At 38.9% G+C, this 20,791-nt stretch overlaps 2 protein-coding genes across 3 annotated transcripts; one reads left to right on the forward strand and one right to left on the reverse strand.

Moving 5' to 3' along the window:
• Positions 1-2,121: 2,121 nt before the first annotated feature.
• On the reverse strand, positions 2,122-6,861 carry si:dkey-12e7.1 (F-box protein). Of its 2 annotated transcripts, XM_007256234.4 has the most exons (3): positions 6,386-6,861; positions 6,148-6,238; positions 2,122-5,074 (listed from the first exon to the last, which is right to left on the reverse strand). In XM_007256234.4, the coding sequence occupies exon 3, from the start codon at positions 5,011-5,013 to the stop codon at positions 3,877-3,879; it is 1,137 nt and encodes a 378-aa protein (XP_007256296.1). In that variant the 5' UTR covers positions 5,014-5,074; positions 6,148-6,238; positions 6,386-6,861; the 3' UTR covers positions 2,122-3,876. The 2 variants fall into 2 exon arrangements, with proteins under 2 accessions (XP_007256296.1, XP_007256297.1); XM_007256235.4 differs by lacking the exon at positions 6,148-6,238.
• Positions 6,862-9,743: 2,882 nt separating this feature from the next.
• On the forward strand, positions 9,744-18,472 carry kmt5b (lysine methyltransferase 5B). The gene is made up of 10 exons (XM_015607604.3): positions 9,744-10,128; positions 11,351-11,671; positions 11,864-12,011; positions 12,189-12,354; positions 12,473-12,582; positions 12,669-12,835; positions 15,117-15,136; positions 15,241-15,377; positions 15,530-15,726; positions 15,856-18,472. Exons 2-10 carry the CDS (start codon positions 11,518-11,520, stop codon positions 17,244-17,246), a joined length of 2,490 nt encoding a protein of 829 aa, XP_015463090.3. The 5' UTR covers positions 9,744-10,128; positions 11,351-11,517; the 3' UTR covers positions 17,247-18,472.
• The last annotated feature ends 2,319 nt before the right edge of the window (positions 18,473-20,791 follow it).

The following is a 20,791-nucleotide window of genomic DNA, read 5'->3' on the forward strand; positions in this document are numbered from 1 at the left end:
GGGGTTCATGTTTAACTTCTCCAGAGTGTCTTATTCTATTGGCAATATTTTTCAACATTCTACAGACTAGACAAGCTGTATGTGACCATTTACACAGTAATGGGTGCATTCAAAGGAAAACAGAGGTACAGGTGTCCACAACCATTTGGACAAAGAGTGTAACTACCTGTACCTTGTTTTACAACAATATTTACTAGGATGTTTATGTCTTTATGGTTCATGAACAATATCTAACCTGGTCGTACTTTGATCAAAGGGGAAAACATTTCCTTGTGTTTCTTGTAAATCACCTCCTGGATTACAGCACACAGTCATAACCTCTAAATTACTCAACTAGTCTAAAGATTACATGTTCAGATGAAGGAATGTCTAAAAGAAATGCGTCATTTAAGATACTTCCGTAGATGATTTCTCTTAATGTGTAAGACACACGTTTGAGTTTAGACACAAATATCAGTATGATTTTTATTTAAACCAATTCCTGTCCTTATTAAATGAATGTGAAACTAAACAATTGTACAATTGTAACAATTTAATAACAATGTGGGTTTAAAAAGAGGAAAAAAAGCAACATATATATTTTTGTTTGTATTTTTATTTAGTAAAAATTGATGAATGGACCAAAAGACATGTACCAAAATATTATATATAGACTTTCAAAAGAAGTTATCTATTTTTTCTTTCCTCTGTAAAGTTGCCATCGTGTGAACCTGGCATACTGTTACGTAAAAAAGTTGAATTTTTCTGGCTACTAAAACTACTTAAAAGGTTCTGCTTAATAGTATATATACATGTTTATTTATGTTAAAATGGCTGTCAAGATTATGAGAAACACATTCAAGAAAAGAGTAATGAGCTAGTCCACCCTTCTTATTAGTCTTTGGCAAAATTTAAGTTCATATAATCAGATTACATTTGCTCACTTTTTGAGGTCACATTTGAGGTCAGCTGGTTTTTTTTTATTTTGCAAACATTAAGCATTTACTTTGGATTAATGTTCACATTTGTTGTTATGGCCCTCATTTACTGATACAATTAACCCACCTATTATGTACTGATCAAATTTGATCTCTAAAAAATGTTCATGAAATGTTCAATATCATGAATTTTCATGCTTGTGTTCACACTGGACATCTAAACACAAAACAATATACTTTTTACATTTGTATATATTAAACTATGTGTGTTTTAATTAACTTTTGTACATCGTTGGTGTTCCTGAACAAAAATGACCAGTCATTATAAGTATACATAATGTAACAAATTCTAACATAATTAAATATAATGCAGTATCTGAATTCAGGCACTCCTCTTCCACTAGGACTTTATTGGGTGTGCATGATTCAAATACACTAATAATACTCAACCAATCACATTAGGTACCACAACAACTTCTCAGAACACCTAAACAACCACCTGATACACCTTAGAAACCACCAGAAACACCATAACTGTCTAGCATCAACTAAGCGACTGGGATGTGGGTTGTGAGTTCTAAACCCAGGTGTGTGTGTGTTTGTGTGTGTTTACTGCACAGATGACTAAGTTTGAAGCCACGTTCCATCTGTGTCCAACACAAGTACAGTGAACATGGTTGTCTTTGATTCTGTTGTCCCTTGATGTGTTTAAATATGAATTATGTAATATGGCAAATTTTCCAAATGTAATTCTGGATCTGGTGCAAACACAAAAAAACTAGTTGTATAAGTTTGATCATTAGTGTGGATTTATAATATGACAGTTAAACAACTAGTTAACCTGAAATAAACAACAAGAAGGTTAAGAGGATTTTTACGAGGCGCTTACTTTTAATTGTTTAACTTTTGCATTATTTCAGTAAATCTCTAAAAAATAATCTCCTGTAAACTGGTATTTTAACTTTTACATAAATATCTATCGTCTAACAAATCCGTACCCTATAAATATATCCCTGGACCTACAGCTAATCCTAAACATACCTTCAACCCAACACCCAAATCAAATTCTTCAACAATAAAGTAACAACAATAAAGTACATCTATGGAAGACCAGGAACTAAAGTTTTATTTGTGTTTTTTAACTTGTGATGCCAGCCATAAAGACACTGGTGTTGTAATAAACAGAGACACGGTGAGGCTTACATTGCTGTCCAATAAAACTGGATTTATTCTGGCAGCTGATAACAATTCCAGGCAATATTCCATAATCACTGCATTACATGGTTTTCCCTAGCCATTAAAAAAAAAATCAGTGCAAGGGCCAAAAACAAACTGAACAGGGTAAAAGTGACATTCTGACTGTAATATCTGGAATACAAAACTGAGACTGAGGGGACCTCTATGGATAAGTATGAAGTATTACACATATAGTTCTCCTTGTGGAGGAATGCTTAATGCGCAAGAAAACAATGACAGAACAAAAAACTTTCCACACAAAGCCACACTTTTTCTATTCATAAAAATACACATCACTTGCTCCATCAGTCTTTGGATCTACAAACAAATCAAAGCCGTTCTGGCTTCAGTAAATGATTATAGGGTTTGATTTCATTAAAAAAAGATGGGATTCTTATCAGAGATCCTTTACAGAACCACATTATAGCATATAATCTCTGTACATATTAATATTAATGTGAGCATAGTCCTTGGTCTAGTGCAGCTATCTGAAATTTACCTCAAAGGATTTGTTCAATTCAAAGCTGCTTTTTCTGATTATAAAATCTAGATTGGAGAGATTCTTAAATTATTACTGCAAGTAAAGCATAAGATGCAGAAACTCCCTGTGCATAGAAAGACTTCTAATTATTGAACAATACCAGCTGAAATGATACACCTGGCTTTTAAACATGTTCAATCTAGTGCTGACATGAGAGTATAATTACTCAAGTTATACTCAAATAAAACGATTAAGACTAATATCTGAGGCAAAGTTTAAAAATGAATGTACTGATGGTTTGAAATATTAAAGCATTATGCTGTTACTGAAACACTATTCTTTCTTTACTTCTGGAATTTAAAAATAAAAGAAATATCAGATGAATTAAATCAAATCTGAATCACACTCACTCAATTACACATCTCAACACTCACTGCTTCCCCCTTATGGTAAGCTAGCATATATTTCAGGAGTCATCTAGGCTAGCAAGATTACCAAGGCTTCCAAAATGAGAAGCTTGGTTTTATTACGATCATTGCAAATGATAGAAAGAGCATTTAAATGTGATGCTCACCAAACTGTTTAACAATGACCTTTTGCTAAAAGGCTTTAGGGAAACCCAGCCCTCCTTTCCTTGTTGACCATGATGACAGAATATTTTCATACAATTGCACAGTACTTCACTTCAACAGACAAGACATGGAGCTACATCTACAGAAAACTGGATCAACTTTTGCTGATGGTTAGGAGTATTTGGTCTTTAGTCTGGATTTAGCCTAGCCATGAAACAAGAACAGAAAAAGATTTAGGGCATTTCATTTTGTGAAGGCAATAACAACATCAACAAAAAGAATAATACTGTCCTGATTTTTTTGCTTATTGTTTCTTCTTTTTCAAGTCGTTTACTTAGCTGTGAATCAGTGAACATTTGGTCCAAAATGGTGCTTCATATTTATTTCTGTTTTAGTTTAAATAGGGTGTCCAGTTTTTATCTTTAAAGGGTCATTATAGCCGCAGGTTTTCAGGCTTGACTCCACTGGTTTATTTAATATATTTAATTGATCATGTGTGTTCCTACATTGCTGATAAACCTGCAACCACACTGATCCTTTGAATATGTGATAGACACTTGTCCTATGTAGGGGATTCTTCTATTCTGACCTCTGTAGATGGGCACCATGATTTCATAAAAGTGTGCAATCTTGTCTAAAATCTAGACAGTCTTTTCTAGTTTTTTTTTATTCACCAGAGCCAACTGTCTAGATGCTGGAGGCAGTAGCAGGACTGCTGGAGAATGGAAGTAAGCTCTCCGTAACTCTGCTCTTTCCAGTTGGGAAGGAGCCGTTCATTGTTGAGAGCCTGCAGCTTGGGCGTTCCTTCCCGCAAGACTTGATAAAGGCAAGGCCACCTGCTCTGGATCCGGATTCTGGTGCGACGGTCCAAAGTTATCCCCCGCACAATCTTTTTGGCCCGCAGCTCTCTGAGTGCAGGCAGTTTGAGGCAAGAGAAGACCAAACCTCGGCTGGGGGAGACATCAAGGAACTCCAGGGATAGGGATTCAAGAGTGTATGAAATGCCCAGATTCCGAAGTGGCACGAGCACATGGAGAGTAAGGGACTTCAGGTTAGGCAACGATTTGGTCAGTGTTTGCAAGGTGCTAGGGCTTACGCCTTTAAATACCCAGAAGTACTTGAGTTCTAAGACGCGGAGGTGCTGAAACTGAGTTATCAAAGCCACCGATGACTCTGACCAGTCGAAGTGCAGGCGCATCTTGGTGATTCGCGGACAGTTCTGAGCTAGTCTGGCTAAAAGGATCTGGAAGTTGTTGACCTGGTCCATTTTGGTGATGTTGTCCTGGTGAGAGCTAGAGCTGGAGTGAACGCGGAGGTCCAGCGGCTCCAGCAGGGTGAACGTCCAGTTCAAGTCTAAATGACTGAGATCCCTGCAGTGGACATTCTCCAGCAGGTGAGAAAGTAGCTCTCCCCATTTATTGCACTGGTCCCCCAAGTCAAAGCTTGCCTTTAGGGTGAGCAGACTGGCCCCACGGGATATGAGGTGGTGTGTGTAATGGTGAACCCATGACTTCCAGCGCTCGAATTCCCTGTTGGACACAAGCAGTCCTTCCTGTCCGAGATGGAACACACCACGTCGAGAATAGTCTGCCACTCTCCAGAGCTTTCCAGAGCGCACCAGGCGGCTCCAGCTAGAACACACAAGAGCGGAGTTACACTTGTCCACCTCACTGAGAAACGAAAGCACGTGGAGCTGGCATTCGACTGGCAGAAAGTTAAAAGGAAAGTAATCATCGTCCGCCTTCAGCCGTCTTCTTGTGCTTACAGGAACAAGAGGTCTCTTCCTTGGAGGCATGATCTCACACATCAGTCCTAAAGCTCTAAAGAGCTCATGCCTCTGTTACACTCATTCACTGAGACATTTCCACCTGTCGTGAGAGAGCACAGTGTACAGTTTATGCATTTTTTTTTAAAGGGTCTGTGTCACATATATCAACATGGGTTCTTTTTTTTTGTTAACAGACCATTTCAAATAATTAGTTTCACTGCTTTTACTATTTATAGGTATGACAACGTGGCTGGTGTGGTGCAGTGGGTAACACTGCCGCCTGCCAGTGAGCTACCAGGTGAGAGACTGGGGTTCATTTCCAGGTCTGGGTAATGATGCTGTGCTACACCAATTAAGAGTCCTTGGGCTGATAATCTTGAAGTGGTCTCTTAATTCTTTACGGAGCTGTATATTGACTGTGTATATGTATATACAGTATATAAACATATAACCTAGTATAATAATTTTAACTGTTTTATTTCAGGTGCTTTTCTTACATGTTAAACTAGACAATACAATATGTTACTCTTTAATTAAAAAGAGAGATGTAGATCATATTTGTCATTTAGAGCATTATTTGAAGAAAATAAGATATGGTCAAAATAATGTAAAAGATGAAGTGCTTTCAGACCTCAAATAATGCAAATAAAGAGAAACTGATAATCTTGAAGTGATCCCTTAATTCTTCACGGAGCTGAATATAAATATGTAGGTTAGTATAATTTGTAACTGTTTTATTTTAGGTGCTTATCTTACAAGTAACACGAATTTACTATGTGTTACTCTTTAATTAACCCTCCTGTTATGTTATGGGTCAAAATTGAAAGTTTGAAGATCTAGAAAAAATAGTTAAAAGTATTTTTTCAGTATAAAACTTCTTCTGCTTGCCTTAATTAATGTAATCAACATATAATAAGAAATGGTTCATATCACATATTTGCAACCACCCCCTGCAAAAACTAAAACTAAAACTAAATTGCAATTTTAATGTTTCAATGTTATATGTTGGTCTTTCAAATGTAGTGAAACATCTAAAAAGGTTTGCACATGTATTTTATTATGGAAAACGAGTGAATTATCCTAATTGAACCGTTACCTGTTAGAGGTAAGGAACACCATTGCACTAAATAATGATAGAACAATTAGCAATAGAGTTAGTAATGAAATACTCACACTTCACACTGTTTGTTAGCATTTTTCAGACATCTTGTGGTTAATTAAACATGCACTGGGTCAAATTAACCGGGGAACACCACTGCTGTTCCTGACAAATGAACATAACAGGAGGGTTAAAAAGACAGCGATCTGATCACTGTAACGTTACACTGTGTGTGTGAGACAGCTAAGTTATCTGAATAGTTAGCATTTAAACATGTCAACAGTTGCTAACCGGTAAAATGCTCTTTCTTACCTCAGCATACCGGCTGCCCCTCGAAGCACTGCATTATGATGGACTGAAGGGTAAAATAGACAAAGCTAACCTGAACAGCTTGGTAAATATTAGTTATCGTGCCGTTCACAATGCAAATTACATGCAGCTCTAAAGCTGGATCCCTGGCTCTGTAAGCCCGGCTATGTTAGCTAGCGTTAGGTGGGTTAGCTAAGTGGACAAAAACACACAGAAGCTAACGCAGCGCTGCAGGTTAGCATTAGCGCTCCTGTCCGGACCTAGACAAAACTACAGAGACACACTTTAACCGAGCGCGTTTATCTCCAGCCAGCGGGTTAAACCCCGCGCTGACCTCTAAACTACTGTCCGAGCCTGACTGGGTTCAGCCTCGCTGAGCCTGTTATCTGTAAAGGGAGGTGATAGTAATGCTAAACTGGTGGCTGTGGCTCTGAGTCTCTGTGAGAGGGGCTCTTGTTGTTCTTTCTGACTGCATGACATCATCAACATGCTCCCACTTTTCCTGATAAGGAAAGCAGCAGTTATATTCTACAGATCATAAAGCTGATTTCTCTCTGTTTAAAACGGCTTTTGAAGCATTGTAGCAATGACTCACTTATCACTCTTATTCTGAACTAACCGTTCAAGAGGTTTTAACCTAGGCGTTCCAGATGTTCTGCACAGAATCAAAGAACAACAGTCTGAGAGAAGTACTAGTGCATCATAAAATATCAGAGAATATCATTAAAAAGTTAACGTTACTTTTTGAAAACCCCAAAAAACAGTATCACAGAAAAATAAAATATTATATAAGACCAACTGGTACTTTTGGCAGTGTGGGCAGTATGCCAAGTCCTGCTGGGAAATAAAATCCACATCTTCATAAAAGTTGTCAGCAGAGGGAAGCATAAAGTGCTGTAAAAATTTTCTGGGAAAGCATTGCACTGACTTTGGACTTGATATAACACAATGGACTGTGTGCCTCTCCACTTCAGACTGTGGTCCCTCGATTTCTAAATGAATTGCAACATTTATTGTCAGTGGCTTCGTCTTTGGATGATACAGCTTTAGTTCACAGACATTGATTCTGTTCAGTGTTTCTGAGCTCATGCAGTGATTTCTAGTACAGAATCATTTCTGTACTAGACATTTCTGTACAATTTTAATTTTCAGTACAGTGCTGCCTAAGGCCCCAAAGATCATGAGTATCCAGTACCGATCATCAGCCTTGTCCCTTGCACAAAGAGGCTTCTCCAGATTTTTTTTACAGACCTCTGCCTCTAAAGATTTTCTTTTTATGACCAGTCACATGAATTATCCACAAATTGTTTTTACTTCAGCGTTTTTTATTAGTATCTCTAACTTTTTCAGCCTTTTGTTGCCCCATCCCAACTTTCTTGAGATTTGTGCTACCATCTAAATCAGTTAATGTTTTTCATGAAATGGTAAAACGTCTCCCTGATATGGGTTTTATGTTCTATTGTGATCAAAACATGGGTTTGTGAGATTTGCAAATAATATACTTTTATTTACATTTATTTACATTTTCACAGGGTAACAACTTTTTTGGAATTGGGGTTGTACGTAAATATATTTGAGTTACATGCACAAAGTGTAGTATATAGTATGTGTTTGTTTATGTTTGAAATACTTATGTCTTAACAATGTAATTTATCAGGCAGCGCATTTGTTACATTTTATGTAATAACTTCTACTGATGTAGCTTTTAAAGGCATTTAGTATAATCCCTAAAACCCTAAAATTGAACCTTGGACTTTTTTTAGAGGTGATTTTAAGAACATCTTCTGCTAACTTGAAACAGTCTCATCTAAACTCTGTGTTGCTTTCAAATAGATGAGCAATAAAAGTTATGCAAAATCATGATTTGCATGTTTTACAATCATGGTTTTATTAAAGGCCTTGGAAATGAGGGGTGTGTATTTCTGTAGTCTGAGTTTCCACTTGTACTTGGAATTACTTGTTTTTAATATCAGAGACAGAGTTTTTCATATTTTTTTAATACGGCTGCAGTTGCAGGTTCTGAATTTTTACAATATTTATAGATCTCAAACACCATTGTAACAAACTTGTAATTATCCACAAACTAAGCAGTCAAAGCAGTGTGTTGACATGAATGAAAATAAATGTGTTATTTGTTATCCATATTACCTCTCTCAACAATGTAATATACACTTTTTATTTTGTAATAAAGAACCATTTATCAGTTATAAGTATAACTGATATAATCACAAATATTTGTAGAGCTTTTTTGTACACGTATCAAATAAGCACATATCTATTACATTAATGGTTTTTTTGCTTGTTTTTGTTATTTTATTAGCTTAATATCTTACCTATCTAGCAGTCTAGATGAAAAAATGAATTACTTTACCTAGTTTGCTTTATTGCCTATAGGGGCAAAACCATGCTATAGAGGGCTGAAGTTAGGACTTGCATCACTGGGTGTGATTTTAGGCTTTAGTGCTGTATTAAGTGTGTAAATTGGGCACTATGCAGGGGTTGGTTTGTAGTTAAGGCAGTAGTAGATGTTAGATGATTTAAGTCTGTTCAGACATGTGTTTTACATTATATTTAAAAAAAAACATAAACATACAGATGTAAAAAAAAAACATGCTATAGAGGGTTAAAGTTAAGACTTGTGTCACTGGGTGTGATTTTAGATTTGAGCCTGGGGACTAAGAAGCTGATCATTTGGCTCAGGTGTGTGTAAGCAGGGATGCTCCTAAAGCATCAGGGATTCTCCTGAACTACTAATTTAAGCTTAAACACTAAATGCTGGCACTGCTTCCATGTAGCTTAATTTGGTTCCAGAAATTATTTTCCCCCCAAGATTAAATGTTATGTTAAACACAAGTTAAGCTCAAATCTCAAGCAGGGAATTCCCTAAAGCATGCAGAGCAGGCAGTCTCCAAAATTATTTTAGCTGAAACTAATTGCTGGCACTGCTTCCATGTTGCTTTGGTTTTAGAAAAGATTTTACCACCAATATTAAATGTAAAAAAAATATCTCTAATATTAGTCTGTGAAGAAATATATATATATATATATATATATATATATATATATATATATATATATATATATATATATATATATATATATATACACAACTAAAAGTTTGCTTTGTTCCTTAAGGGCAAAACCATGCTATAGAGGGGTATAGTTAGGGCTTGTCTCACTGAGTGTGATTTTAGGGTCTCGTGCTGTGTTAAATGTGTGTAAACTGTGCTTTGTGCAGCAACAGGTTTGTAGTTAGGTAAGGCAGCAGTAGTTAGGTGTGTTAGATGTGGAGCCCGGGGCCTCGGTGAGTCTGCTGGCTCGGGCTGAGAGGAGGATGTTGTTGCTATGCACGCCGGTGAGCTGCGCAGTCAGTCACACGAGGGGACATTTAAAGGGAAATAACAGCGCTCCTCTTTGTACACATCCGAGTTTCGCAGGACACTGTTGTCATTGATAAAAAGAACCGCCGCGCGCTTCCGTGACCGCGTTTATTTGGCCGGACTGGGATCGGGACGGGCGCGGGAAGCGGGCTAGAGAGCCCCGGCGGATCGGCGGAGCGGCTTTTCTGGGGATCTAGTTCTTTCGGAGGAGGCTCTGTGTGCTGCCTTTCCACTCAAGTCGCCATCTTGAATTTTAATGTAAATTATCTGGCATTTTTTGTTTTGCTATATGGCAGATTTACAGAGCCGCCCCGCTCGCCCCGGGCGCTCGTGACGGACAGGGCTCAGCTTAGGAAAAAGTGCGAAGTAAGTATTAAAGCGGCGATCGACTCTCCGGAGCGAGATAATTCCCTGTTTTGCACTTTCCGGGTGCGTTTGTTAGCCGACAGGGCGGTTAGCGTGTGAGCTAACCGCTAGAGCTATAGTTAACCTGAGAGTCTCTCAGGCCCAGCTGATGGCAAGCAGTCGATTATCGCAGCTAGTTAATAATAACGAGCTGTCTAAACAACCCCGGGGCAGGGATTTAACCTGCTGTGGGCCCTTACGGTCCTTATCATCGAGCACTAGTGTAATAAATTCACCCAGCTGTAGGCATTCAGTATTTTCTGGACCTGTTAACTCGCTAACTCGATGCTAGTCGGGGTAGCGTTAGCCCAGCTGAGATCTTGGTGTCAGTCGACGGGAGTGTTCTAATTTTGAAACGCTAGCGTTAGCTTAGCTAATCTGGCTAGCTATGATAAGCTTCATAAAACCCAAAGCTCATATAATCGTAGATAACTTGTTTGCTAGGCAGCTAAGCTTGCTGATATGCAGACTGAGCGGTGGGCATTACATTATGGTGTATTGTTGATTATTTTGGGCTCATATCGTGGTGTGTCCTGTGAATGTTAAAATGGACAAAAGGGTTCGATAGTAGTTAGCTTAGCTTAGCTTAGTTAGCTAGGTTAGATAGCCAGCTAGCTAGCTAACCTTTTGGCTCTCTTAATGTGTAACTAGCTAAGTTAACCTAGCTAGCGTAGACTTCTGGAACATTGATTGCTGAAGATTTGTGCAATGAGATACTAGCTAGATGTATTAAAAATAATAATAATAATAATAACAAGTTAATACAGTCACACATGAGCAGCAGCTAACAGCTAGCTTAGCCAAGCTAGCTAAGCTAAATGTTTTGAAAATGTAGCTTTAAATTGAGCTCAAGGCACCTGGTTTCATTTTTCTTAACAGCCGGTGGGTGGCAGTCTGCGCTCAGTAATATTTTGCTATCAACCGGCATCTCAGCCTGCTCCACAGGATAAACTGTTCATACACTGCGTTTTTATCTGTTTATTTATTTATTTTGTCCACTGTTCAGTCACACAATCAAAGGTTCAATATATCTTCTATTCCTATTCCTACTCAGATTTCATATTACGTCCAAACTTTTCCCTGTGCAAAAAACACAACCATCTAAGCACAACCTATTTATGTTCTGTCAGTAGTCGTATACAGAACCCCTTTGCACTGAATTACATTTCTGTTATTTTAACAGGAGGAAATAGGATCAGGATCTGGATCAGGCTGCTGCACATTTTCGAATTGCCCGTGCAAGCAGGAGATAAAACCAAGTAGCACCATTTCCCCACATGTTGCATGATCTCTCACAAGCACATACAAGCTAAATGCACCTTCACCAGGGAGCCAGCTGGTATGAAGTAGATGGGAGAAACCAAGAACATGGTGCTGAATGGCAGGAGACATGGCAGCAGGTTCTCCGGTGATCAGCCCGTTGGGAAGACCAGGCTGCAGAACACGCAGAGGGCCCACTTGCGCCAGAGCAAGGGCTCCCCTAGTGGCAGGAGATGCAGCAGGCGTAAGTACTCCAGTTAAACTGCTGAAAAGATGTAGCAGAAAAAAACTGGAGTGTTTAAGTTTATACAGATATTCAGACATTATTGTTTAACTACAGTTAGCACTTCCTTTAAAATGTCCTAAGTTTCACAGAGTTTCAATTAGATTTGTATTCAGCAGGTTGCTCAGCTCATTTGTGTTTACTGTGCTTCAGGTTTCAGCGGAGCAGCTGCAGAACCAGAGAGGCGTCATGTGCCCTCTTCTGGGATGACTGCAAAAGAGCTGTGCGAGTATGATGACCTGTCCACCAGCTTGATCCTAGACCCTTACCTGGGCTTCCAGACCCACAAAATGAACACCAGGTGTGTGTGCGCGTGCGTACGTGTGTGTGTGTGCGCTCGTGTTTCTGTAGTGCATGCATGACCTTCGGTACATCAGTGCTTGTAACACACACCCATGTATTTACTACTTAATATTTGGTAGCCTTGAAATTAGATGGTCCTGTGTCTGTAACCTTGGGGTGATTTTTACGTTTTTAGGTTTCGACCAGTCAAGGGTCGACAAGCAGAGCTAAGAGATGTGATTGAACGCTTCAAGAAGAGTGACAACCTGGAGAAAGCCTTCCAGGCTTTAACCTCTGGAGACTGGAGCAGACATCACTTTCTCAATAAGACCAAGGCCCAGGAAAAGCTCTTTAAAGCACACGTAAGTACTATTATAAACATGAATGTTTTAAAACTCCTGTAATGCACACATTAGTTGTATTTCATTTTGCACATTTATTCCTGAATTATTAATATTATATTTTAATTTCTTTGTGCAGGTGTTTGTTTACTTGCGTATGTTTGCTGCGGACAGTGGGTTTGAGATTCTTCCATGCAGTCGCTATTCATCAGAGCAAAATGGAGCCAAAATTGTAGCAACAAAAGATTGGTAAGCTGCAGTTAATGTATAAAATCATTAAGGATTAAATTTCATTTTTGGATCTGTCATTTTTAATTATTTAATTTGATTTTTAGGAAAAGAAATGATAAAATTGAACACCTCGTTGGCTGCATTGCTGAGCTGTCTGCAAGTGAAGAAAAGATGTTGTTACGGCATGGAGAGAATGACTTTAGTGTCATGTACTCTACGCGAAAGAACTGTGCTCAGCTCTGGCTCGGACCTGCTGCCTTCATAAATCATGGTACGTGTATAATATATTTTGCCTTACTACTAAGAAAAGATTGAAAACGAAATGGCCCACTCTTAAAGTATATGATTATTTTAATAGCCAATTGTGTAGGTTAGATGCATTGAAATTTAAAAATCTTGGCCAAAACTGGAGAAAATTGTTTTTGTTTATTTAACTCTTGAATACTTACCAACAAAGTGCAGTGCAGTGTTTTTACCACATATATAAAACGGTGGCCCAAGCAGTTACAAAACCTTGCAGGAGGATGCAGAAACTAGTACCAACCACTTCTGTTTTAGAGCAATTTAGCCATGATTGCCAACAGCTGGGCTAAACAAGGTGCGCTAATGCTGCAGAGCTCAAACATCAGTCGAACTATACAGTCTATGAGCCAGCTCAGCTATGCTGTGGCACAATGAAAAATGTTCTTGAGCTAGATTATTCGCTTCATGACAAGTTGGTGACAAACCAAGGTCCCAATGTGTCTTCACATTGCCCTGTGGATATAATGAGCCCTTCTATCCATACAGAACTGTAACTTTCCTGTGTTTTGGCTCTGTTTTGTCTCTTGAAATCTTTTGGAAGTGCTACTTCTGCAATATTTTTTTTTACAGTATTTTTGTGTTCATTTGTTTTGTTTTGTTGTTGTAGTTTCTAAAAATTTTATGCATCGCTGCTTTATTTTTTCCATATATTTTGTAAACTTAAGAGTAGGGCTGGGGCGACGCGTCGACATAATCGACGTCATCGATTACGAAAATACATCGATTTGCATAACGTGCGTCGGCGCGTCGTAAATATGTTAATTAACACGGTAACATAGAAGCATAGAACTATTATTTAATTAAAATGATTTTTAAGAACAGCTAAACACAGTTCTGCAAGTCAAACGCGGAGGAGTTCACGTGCGAGAGAGAGAGAGAGAGAGAGACACACACACACACACACAGAGAGAGAGACACAGACATAATTCTGCAGCTCCCTCAGTGTTTTCCGCCGTATTTTGCGGCTAGCGCGAGCGCTTACAACTGACACCGCGGACCGCGAGGTGCAGCCGCGCTTGTGCCGAATCCGACTCTCTGCTGAATCTGACTCCCGCTTAGCGGACAGAATCGGCACAACACCCCCGCTGTAGAACTGCGGTAGTGAAAACGGCTACAAAAAAACGCCAGCGGGCATCTAAAGTTTGGGAGCATTTAACGCAAAAGGGCAACAATGTGGTCCTCTGCCATATGTGCAAAAGGAGCACTATAGCGCAAACATCCAGGAGCACTATGTCAACAGGGTCACACAGTAAGTTACCGTTTACATCAGGGTCTCCGCGGGTGTCCTTAAAAAGACTTAAGGCTGTCTACCAAAGGTTTTAAACCTGCCACAGGCAGAAATTATACAGTTTTGGTTTATATTTGTGCATGGCATTTCGCAGTTTCCAGAAAAAGTAGCATTATTCATAAGTTCAGGTGTTTAGCTAAGCTAGCTGCCTTAAGTTATTTTAGCTAGCGCCGTCGGCGCTGCGGTGTTACACCGTTTTCTGTCACCGTCGGAATTTTGTGACCAGTGCTCACGGTTATGAGCGTTCATTGGCAAAACGGAAGCTTTCTATACCTACACCTTACCCTCAGCCCTAAACTTAACCGTTTTGGCCAGTCGGGGTAAACATTAGAAACGAACACGTTTCGAATCGGCCAGTGCACCGGTCTGCTGAGAACTACTTGCCCGTGGTCACAAAATCTAGCGGTCACAGAAAACAGTGCAACACACGGTTGTGGTGTATGGGAGCTTATCCATTTTTAGCGTTATAGATCTAAACGTGTTGTACATGTAAGTGATTATAAGTGTGGGGTTTGGTTTAGTAGGCTTGTGTTGCTGTTGTTGTTATTATATATAAATATAGTATTTTATCGTTTGCTTTAAAACGTAAAATAATAATTATTTAAATATGTTTCTCAATAAATAGATTAGTCGACTAATCGAAAAAAATAATCGTTAGAATAATCGTTTAAAAAATAATCGTTAGGGACAGCCCTACTTAAGAGTTGCAGTAAATCAAAGTGTGTATTTTTTCTTGTGTTTCAGTAGAGCAAAATTGTCACTGCTAGCAGCAAAGTCATGTTATATTCTTTTAGCTTTTGATGTTATCTGTATCAGTACAATAACCTAATGCTAATATATTTTTTAAACCATGGACAATGACTTCTCAACACACTCCACTCAAAAACACAAAAAAACTCCCCTCATGAACAAGTTATCTGTCTAATTAAGTAAACCTACATTTCTACCTTTTCTGTTTCAGACTGTCGGCCAAATTGCAAGGTCAGTACAAATTTTCCTGTATGGCAAAGGGTAATTTTTTTCTGTGAACGTTAACAAGCTGCATGTGCTAAAATTAAAATAGCTGACTGGAGGGTTTGTTATAGTTTGTATCAACAGGTCGAGACACTGCGTGTGTGAAGGTCTTACGGGACATTGAACCAGGAGAAGAGATCTCGTGTTACTATGGAGATGGTTTCTTTGGAGAAAACAATGAATTCTGTGAATGCTATACTTGTGAAAGGTACTGCAGCCTTTTGAGGAATTTATTTTGTTGCATAGCACCTTGATAATCTTAAGTTATTTAAAAACAAAAGTGTAAAATGTAAGAAGAAATTTAATTGTATGTTTGGCATAGGCTTATGTTCTGCTGTGTTCAATTTGATATCATTTCAGGCGCGGCACTGGTGCTTTTAAGTCAAAAGCAGGACTGCCTGTGGAGGTCCCAGTGATCAATAGCAAGTATGGCCTGAGGGAGACTGACAAGCGCCTCAACAGACTGAAGAAAATGGGGGAGGGATGCAGAAACTCAGACAGTCAGTCTGTTGCCTCCACAGAAGCAGAGTCTCAGGAACCACCAAGTGGACAAACATGTAAGAGAAAGCAGAGACTGACCTTTAATGAGCTTAATGTGTTTTTGTTTTGGTTTTGAGAAAATTGAATCTTGTGATAGATAATTGAATGAGTTTGACTTGTCTCTTTTCCTTCTCATGTTCTTCAAGCATTACGGAAGAGGACATCACAGGCCTGTCTCAAAAAGCATGGCAAAGCCAGAGCTGTAACAAGGCAAACTCTGTCAAGCACTCCTACCTCTACCTCATCCTCTAAACGAAGTCAAACAACCAACTCCAGTTTACCAAAGAGACTAAAATCAAAGCCCACACAGCCTTTGTCTAAGGGAAGGAGATGGCGTCGATCAGCGGAGCTGAAAACTTCCAGCCGTATAAGCGCTGGGAGCTTGAGTGTAAAGCAGTCCTCCAGGAGAGATGCGGACAGACGAGGGCCTGCCCAACTGTCTGGCTGTAGGGGTAGTGTGACTCGCACAGCAGTTCACGAAAACAATCAGAACTCCTCAAAGGGTGCTTCATCGTGTAAGGACAATGTTCCTTGCCCTTACAGAACTCGTAGGTCCACCAAGACCTCCCTCGGTGCTCAGGAGGCAGCTGCTGGCAGTAGGCGAAGGCCAAAGTCAAGCAGCCCAGCCAAGCTAGCTGGAAGCATGGCCCTCAAGACAGAGCCAGGAGAGCCAGTTCCGGTGACTCTTGAGCACCAGATGAACACCCCTAGCCTTGAAGCAAGCTGTCCCAGAAAAGGGACCTGCCCTAGGCGGAGGAGGACGATAAAGCAGGAGGACACGGGGGTTTCCTATGGGGATGACTTTCTCCAGGAGGGCGTGCCAGACCTACGGCATGCGGCCCGGGCTGCTGACGTGGCCGACTGCGGAAAGGTGCCACTCGGCCTCCCGGGCCACCACCAGCACTACAATGGCTTGACCAAGAGCGGTAAGCCACTGCGCCGTGGGAAGGGCAAGAAGAAGCGGCGCATTACTCGTTATGATGCCCAGCTGATCCTGGAGAACAACACTGGCATCCCCAAGCTAACGCTGCGACGACGGCGGGACAGCAGCAGCAGCAATAAGGCAGAAGCCCGGGACGCCAAGCCCACACATACAAAGTCCAGCTCCTCTAAAATCAGCATTAAGTTCAGCAAGGAACGTGAAAAGGAGCGGGCTGGTTCGTATGTGGCCAAGCTGAACAATGGCTTTGGCCATGGTCCTCACAGCAGCTCTACAAAGCTGAAGATCCAGCTGAAGCGCGAGCAGGATGGAGCAGGTTTACGGAGGACCTACCCTGAGGACGTTACCTTTAGAGGGATAGTCAAGAGGGAGGCGGGGGAGGTGCTTGATCATGAGGTGGGTGCTCAGGTGGGGCAGAACATTGAGGAGGACTCGTTGACTTCTGAAGATGAGGAGGAGGACTACTTTGACAACGAGGATGATTTCATCCCACTTCCACCAGCGAAACGCCTGCGTCTGATTGTGGGCAAAGATTCCATAGACATTGACATCTCCTCTAGAAGAAGAGAGGACCAGTCTCTCAGACTCAATGCATAAGCTGTGTATATAACCCATGTTCCTACCAATCATGTGTTCATTTGAATTATGTAATTTAAATGGGGGTGAAAAAATGGCAGTGTACAATTAAAATTGACACAAGATATCTTTTCTCTACATTTTAGTGATGGCACTTCTTTATTGTTTATTCCTTACGAATATAAATATTATAAAAAGTGTACAGATATGTATGAATTCTATCCGAGTCTGTTTAATGTGCAGATGTTTGTCACCGTTTTTGTCCAGCTTTGCTGTTTTATCCCATTGTAGGAATAGTTTAATCAAAATACAGATGTCAAATAAAAGCCTGTAGGGCACTGAATGCCAGCAGTTGGCATGATCTAATTAGCATGTTGCTAATGTGCCCTGCAAGCTTCCAATCATCACTGGTGTTGAATGAATTTTGGTAGGACTATTCCTTCAACATCTCAGCCAAGTGAGAGGCAAAAAGGGCTGGGATATATTCATCCACTTTCAGAAACACAATGCATGAGTCCACCTCAGATGTTGGGCATCAGTTTTTTAGTTCAGATGTGCTAAAGATCATGTGTTTCACTTGTCTAAAGGGAATCGTGAAAAACTGTACAGAGGGGCTACAAAAAACTAAACTGATAATTCTCTCCACATCATTTTTATTGTGTTCAAATTCTTTGTATTGTGTACAGATATTTTGGCCATCCAAGGCCATGGTGCTCATTGTGGCTTGGTGCTGGTCCATTAAAAAGTTAAGACACCTAAAACAGCGTGTGAACATCAAGAAATGTTTGTTTGACCTTATTAACCCTAATAAGAAAATGTGGCTAAAAGTTCATCAAAACAAAAGTATATATTACAAAATGTACTTACTCCCAAATCTTAGTTAAATACTACTTTTTGACCTTGGGGCTTTGTGCATTTTGTGCTTGGCCAGTGAGGTAACTATGGAGAGTAGTTTTTAGTCTTTAATTAAATTACTCACAATATGAGTAGGCAGCTGACATTCTCTATCTTTTTTTTTTTTTTTTTTCTGGTTCCCAAAAACTCAGATTTTGGTTTTCACAAATGATCACAAAAAATCTCCCAAGTTGTCATTCTTCTTAGATTCCTTTGTAGAAAGTGATGAAAGTATCAATGTGGGATGTATACATGCATTTTGGGGGAGCTTGCTCACTCTGTATATTCTGGAACCTGTTTTTATTTAACTGTTTTGAGTACTTGAAAACAATATAAAAGTCATTTTCAATATATTTTGCTGTGTGCATGTGTCCTCAGTTAGGATTTAAATGTTTGGTGAAGATTTAACAGTATGTAAGGATTTTTAAAGTTATTTAACTTGACCTTTAGTTTTTAAGACCTTCCTGTTTTGTGACGAAACACGTTAGTGTTTATTGCAGAAGTGACAAACATTCTGTGTCATATGATATAGACTGTCTGCATAACTGGTGATTTTCAGTTACCTGCTGCTGGCCCATACATGTTGCTTTCAGGGCCTCATTTATGGTAAATCCAAAACTGCTCTAAGGCACTGGCAGAATTCATAAGCAAAAGACAGATATGTTACTTGAAGTTTGTTACTGTGACTGAAAATCATAGTATTCATTCATAACATTATAAAAATCAGAATATCTGTAAAATGACAATCTTATAGTTTGTTTGGCTGGAGATTTTAGATGTAATTGCACAGATTGATCTATGCAGCCTATTGAAACCTGATAAATATCTTGTACACTGCATTTTTTGGGGCTTATTCCTTTCTCTCTAAACTAATGAGAAGGGCAGGAGTGTAGGTCACACGTCCTCACTTCCCACATGGTGTAATGACTCACTCAATACAGTCATAGTCACTTTACCAGAATGTTTCCTAGACTTTGCACATTTGTACACATTGCAGAAATTAGGTAATACATGGTTGAGGAATGAAGTCATTAAATTAAAATAGCAGACATTTTTATCTGTAACCCTATACAAGGAATATCATGTTATATGAGACAATTGCAACATGTAGAATTTATCAGTCCTAATCTGGCTTAAATACAAACATATAAATATGTATGTATGTATGTATGTATAGAACCAGAAACAAAGCTCATGAGACAGACTCATCTTTTTTGTGCTTGTTATGAAGGAAATGGCCATAAAACACAGAAAATTTAACTATGGCAATATAGTTAGTGGTTATTGTCATTTTTAACAAGGAAAATACGAAAATTTGTGGCTTTCTTCGGGCGTTTACTTTGCCATCTTGGCAGTGATCGTCAGCCCTCTGTTTTGAGTGTGTCTTAAAAATCTCTGTTTGAAGGACCATATAGCACTTAGATTTCCCCAACCTCTCCAGCCTAACCAGAATGGGCAAACCCTACCCCATACATATGCCTAAGTGGTAGGGCCAATGGATGAAATGTTATTGGGCCTTGGAGAATTCCACTCTCTGTTTGGAGTCTACTCTCTACTCCAATTAATAATATCCGATCAGTAACAGGAATCGACCGAAATTCCTCATGTTCAAAAACAGACATTAAAACTAGACTAGACTAGAAATTGTATTCAGGAAAATATTGATTTTAAAATTAAGTTTAGGAAAGCTCCAATTTTATAATAGTTACTTTTAACTTTTATGAGAGTTTCTTTAACTTTTTACAATTTTTACAGTTACAATTAGGATTTTCAGTAATGTTTTGTATCAAACTTGAAATCTTTATATATAATGTTTAAGGAGAAATTCTTAAGAGTCCAGTTTAGCAGGTATTCTTTTTATGTACCTTGATAAACTCTGTGTTATGGGTGTTGGGGTGTATGTGCACCTGCATTTCAGTTGGATTCATCGTTCATTTAAACATTTAAACTTCTACATACAAATAATGAACAGTACACTAATAAGATGCCGAGTCCCATACAGATGAAACCAAAGTGTTTTGAGTTGAAGCCATACTTTAATTTAATGATATATGTTTTGCTTAAATATAAACTCTCAAGATAGTTAGTGTAATATCAGGCAGAGCACTGACAAAATTGCCTGCCTGTCGGGAGGATCAACGCCACTTTTTTTTTCAAGATGAAATTTACATTAAAACGTACGGTTTAACACAATATCTATACATAATTAACACAATATCTGTTACTGTTGGATGAAACCATGGTACCATAATTTATTTTCTTTATATATATATATATATATATATATATATATATATATATATATATATTCTTTATATATATATATATATATATATATATATATATATATATATATATCCCAAAGATTCTCAATGGGGTTAAGGTCTGGATGAAAAATGTGGTGAGCTGTTGTGAACAATCCATGTGTGAAAGTCATGATTTCATAACCCAGGAATCGCTCTTTCCCAATTCCAGCTTGATGAATCCTAACATTGTCATCTTGAAATATTGCCATCTTGCCATCAGGGAAGAAAAAAATTAATTGATGGAATAACCTGGTCTATATTCAGTATATTCTGGTAGTCAGCTGACCTCATTCTTTCAGCACATACTGTTGCTGAACCTAGACCTAACCAACTGCATAAATCCCACTTTGTTTGCTTAGTTAACTC

This window comes from Astyanax mexicanus, chromosome 9 (assembly GCF_023375975.1).
Source record: "Astyanax mexicanus isolate ESR-SI-001 chromosome 9, AstMex3_surface, whole genome shotgun sequence".
Lineage (NCBI taxonomy): Eukaryota > Metazoa > Chordata > Actinopteri > Characiformes > Acestrorhamphidae > Astyanax > Astyanax mexicanus.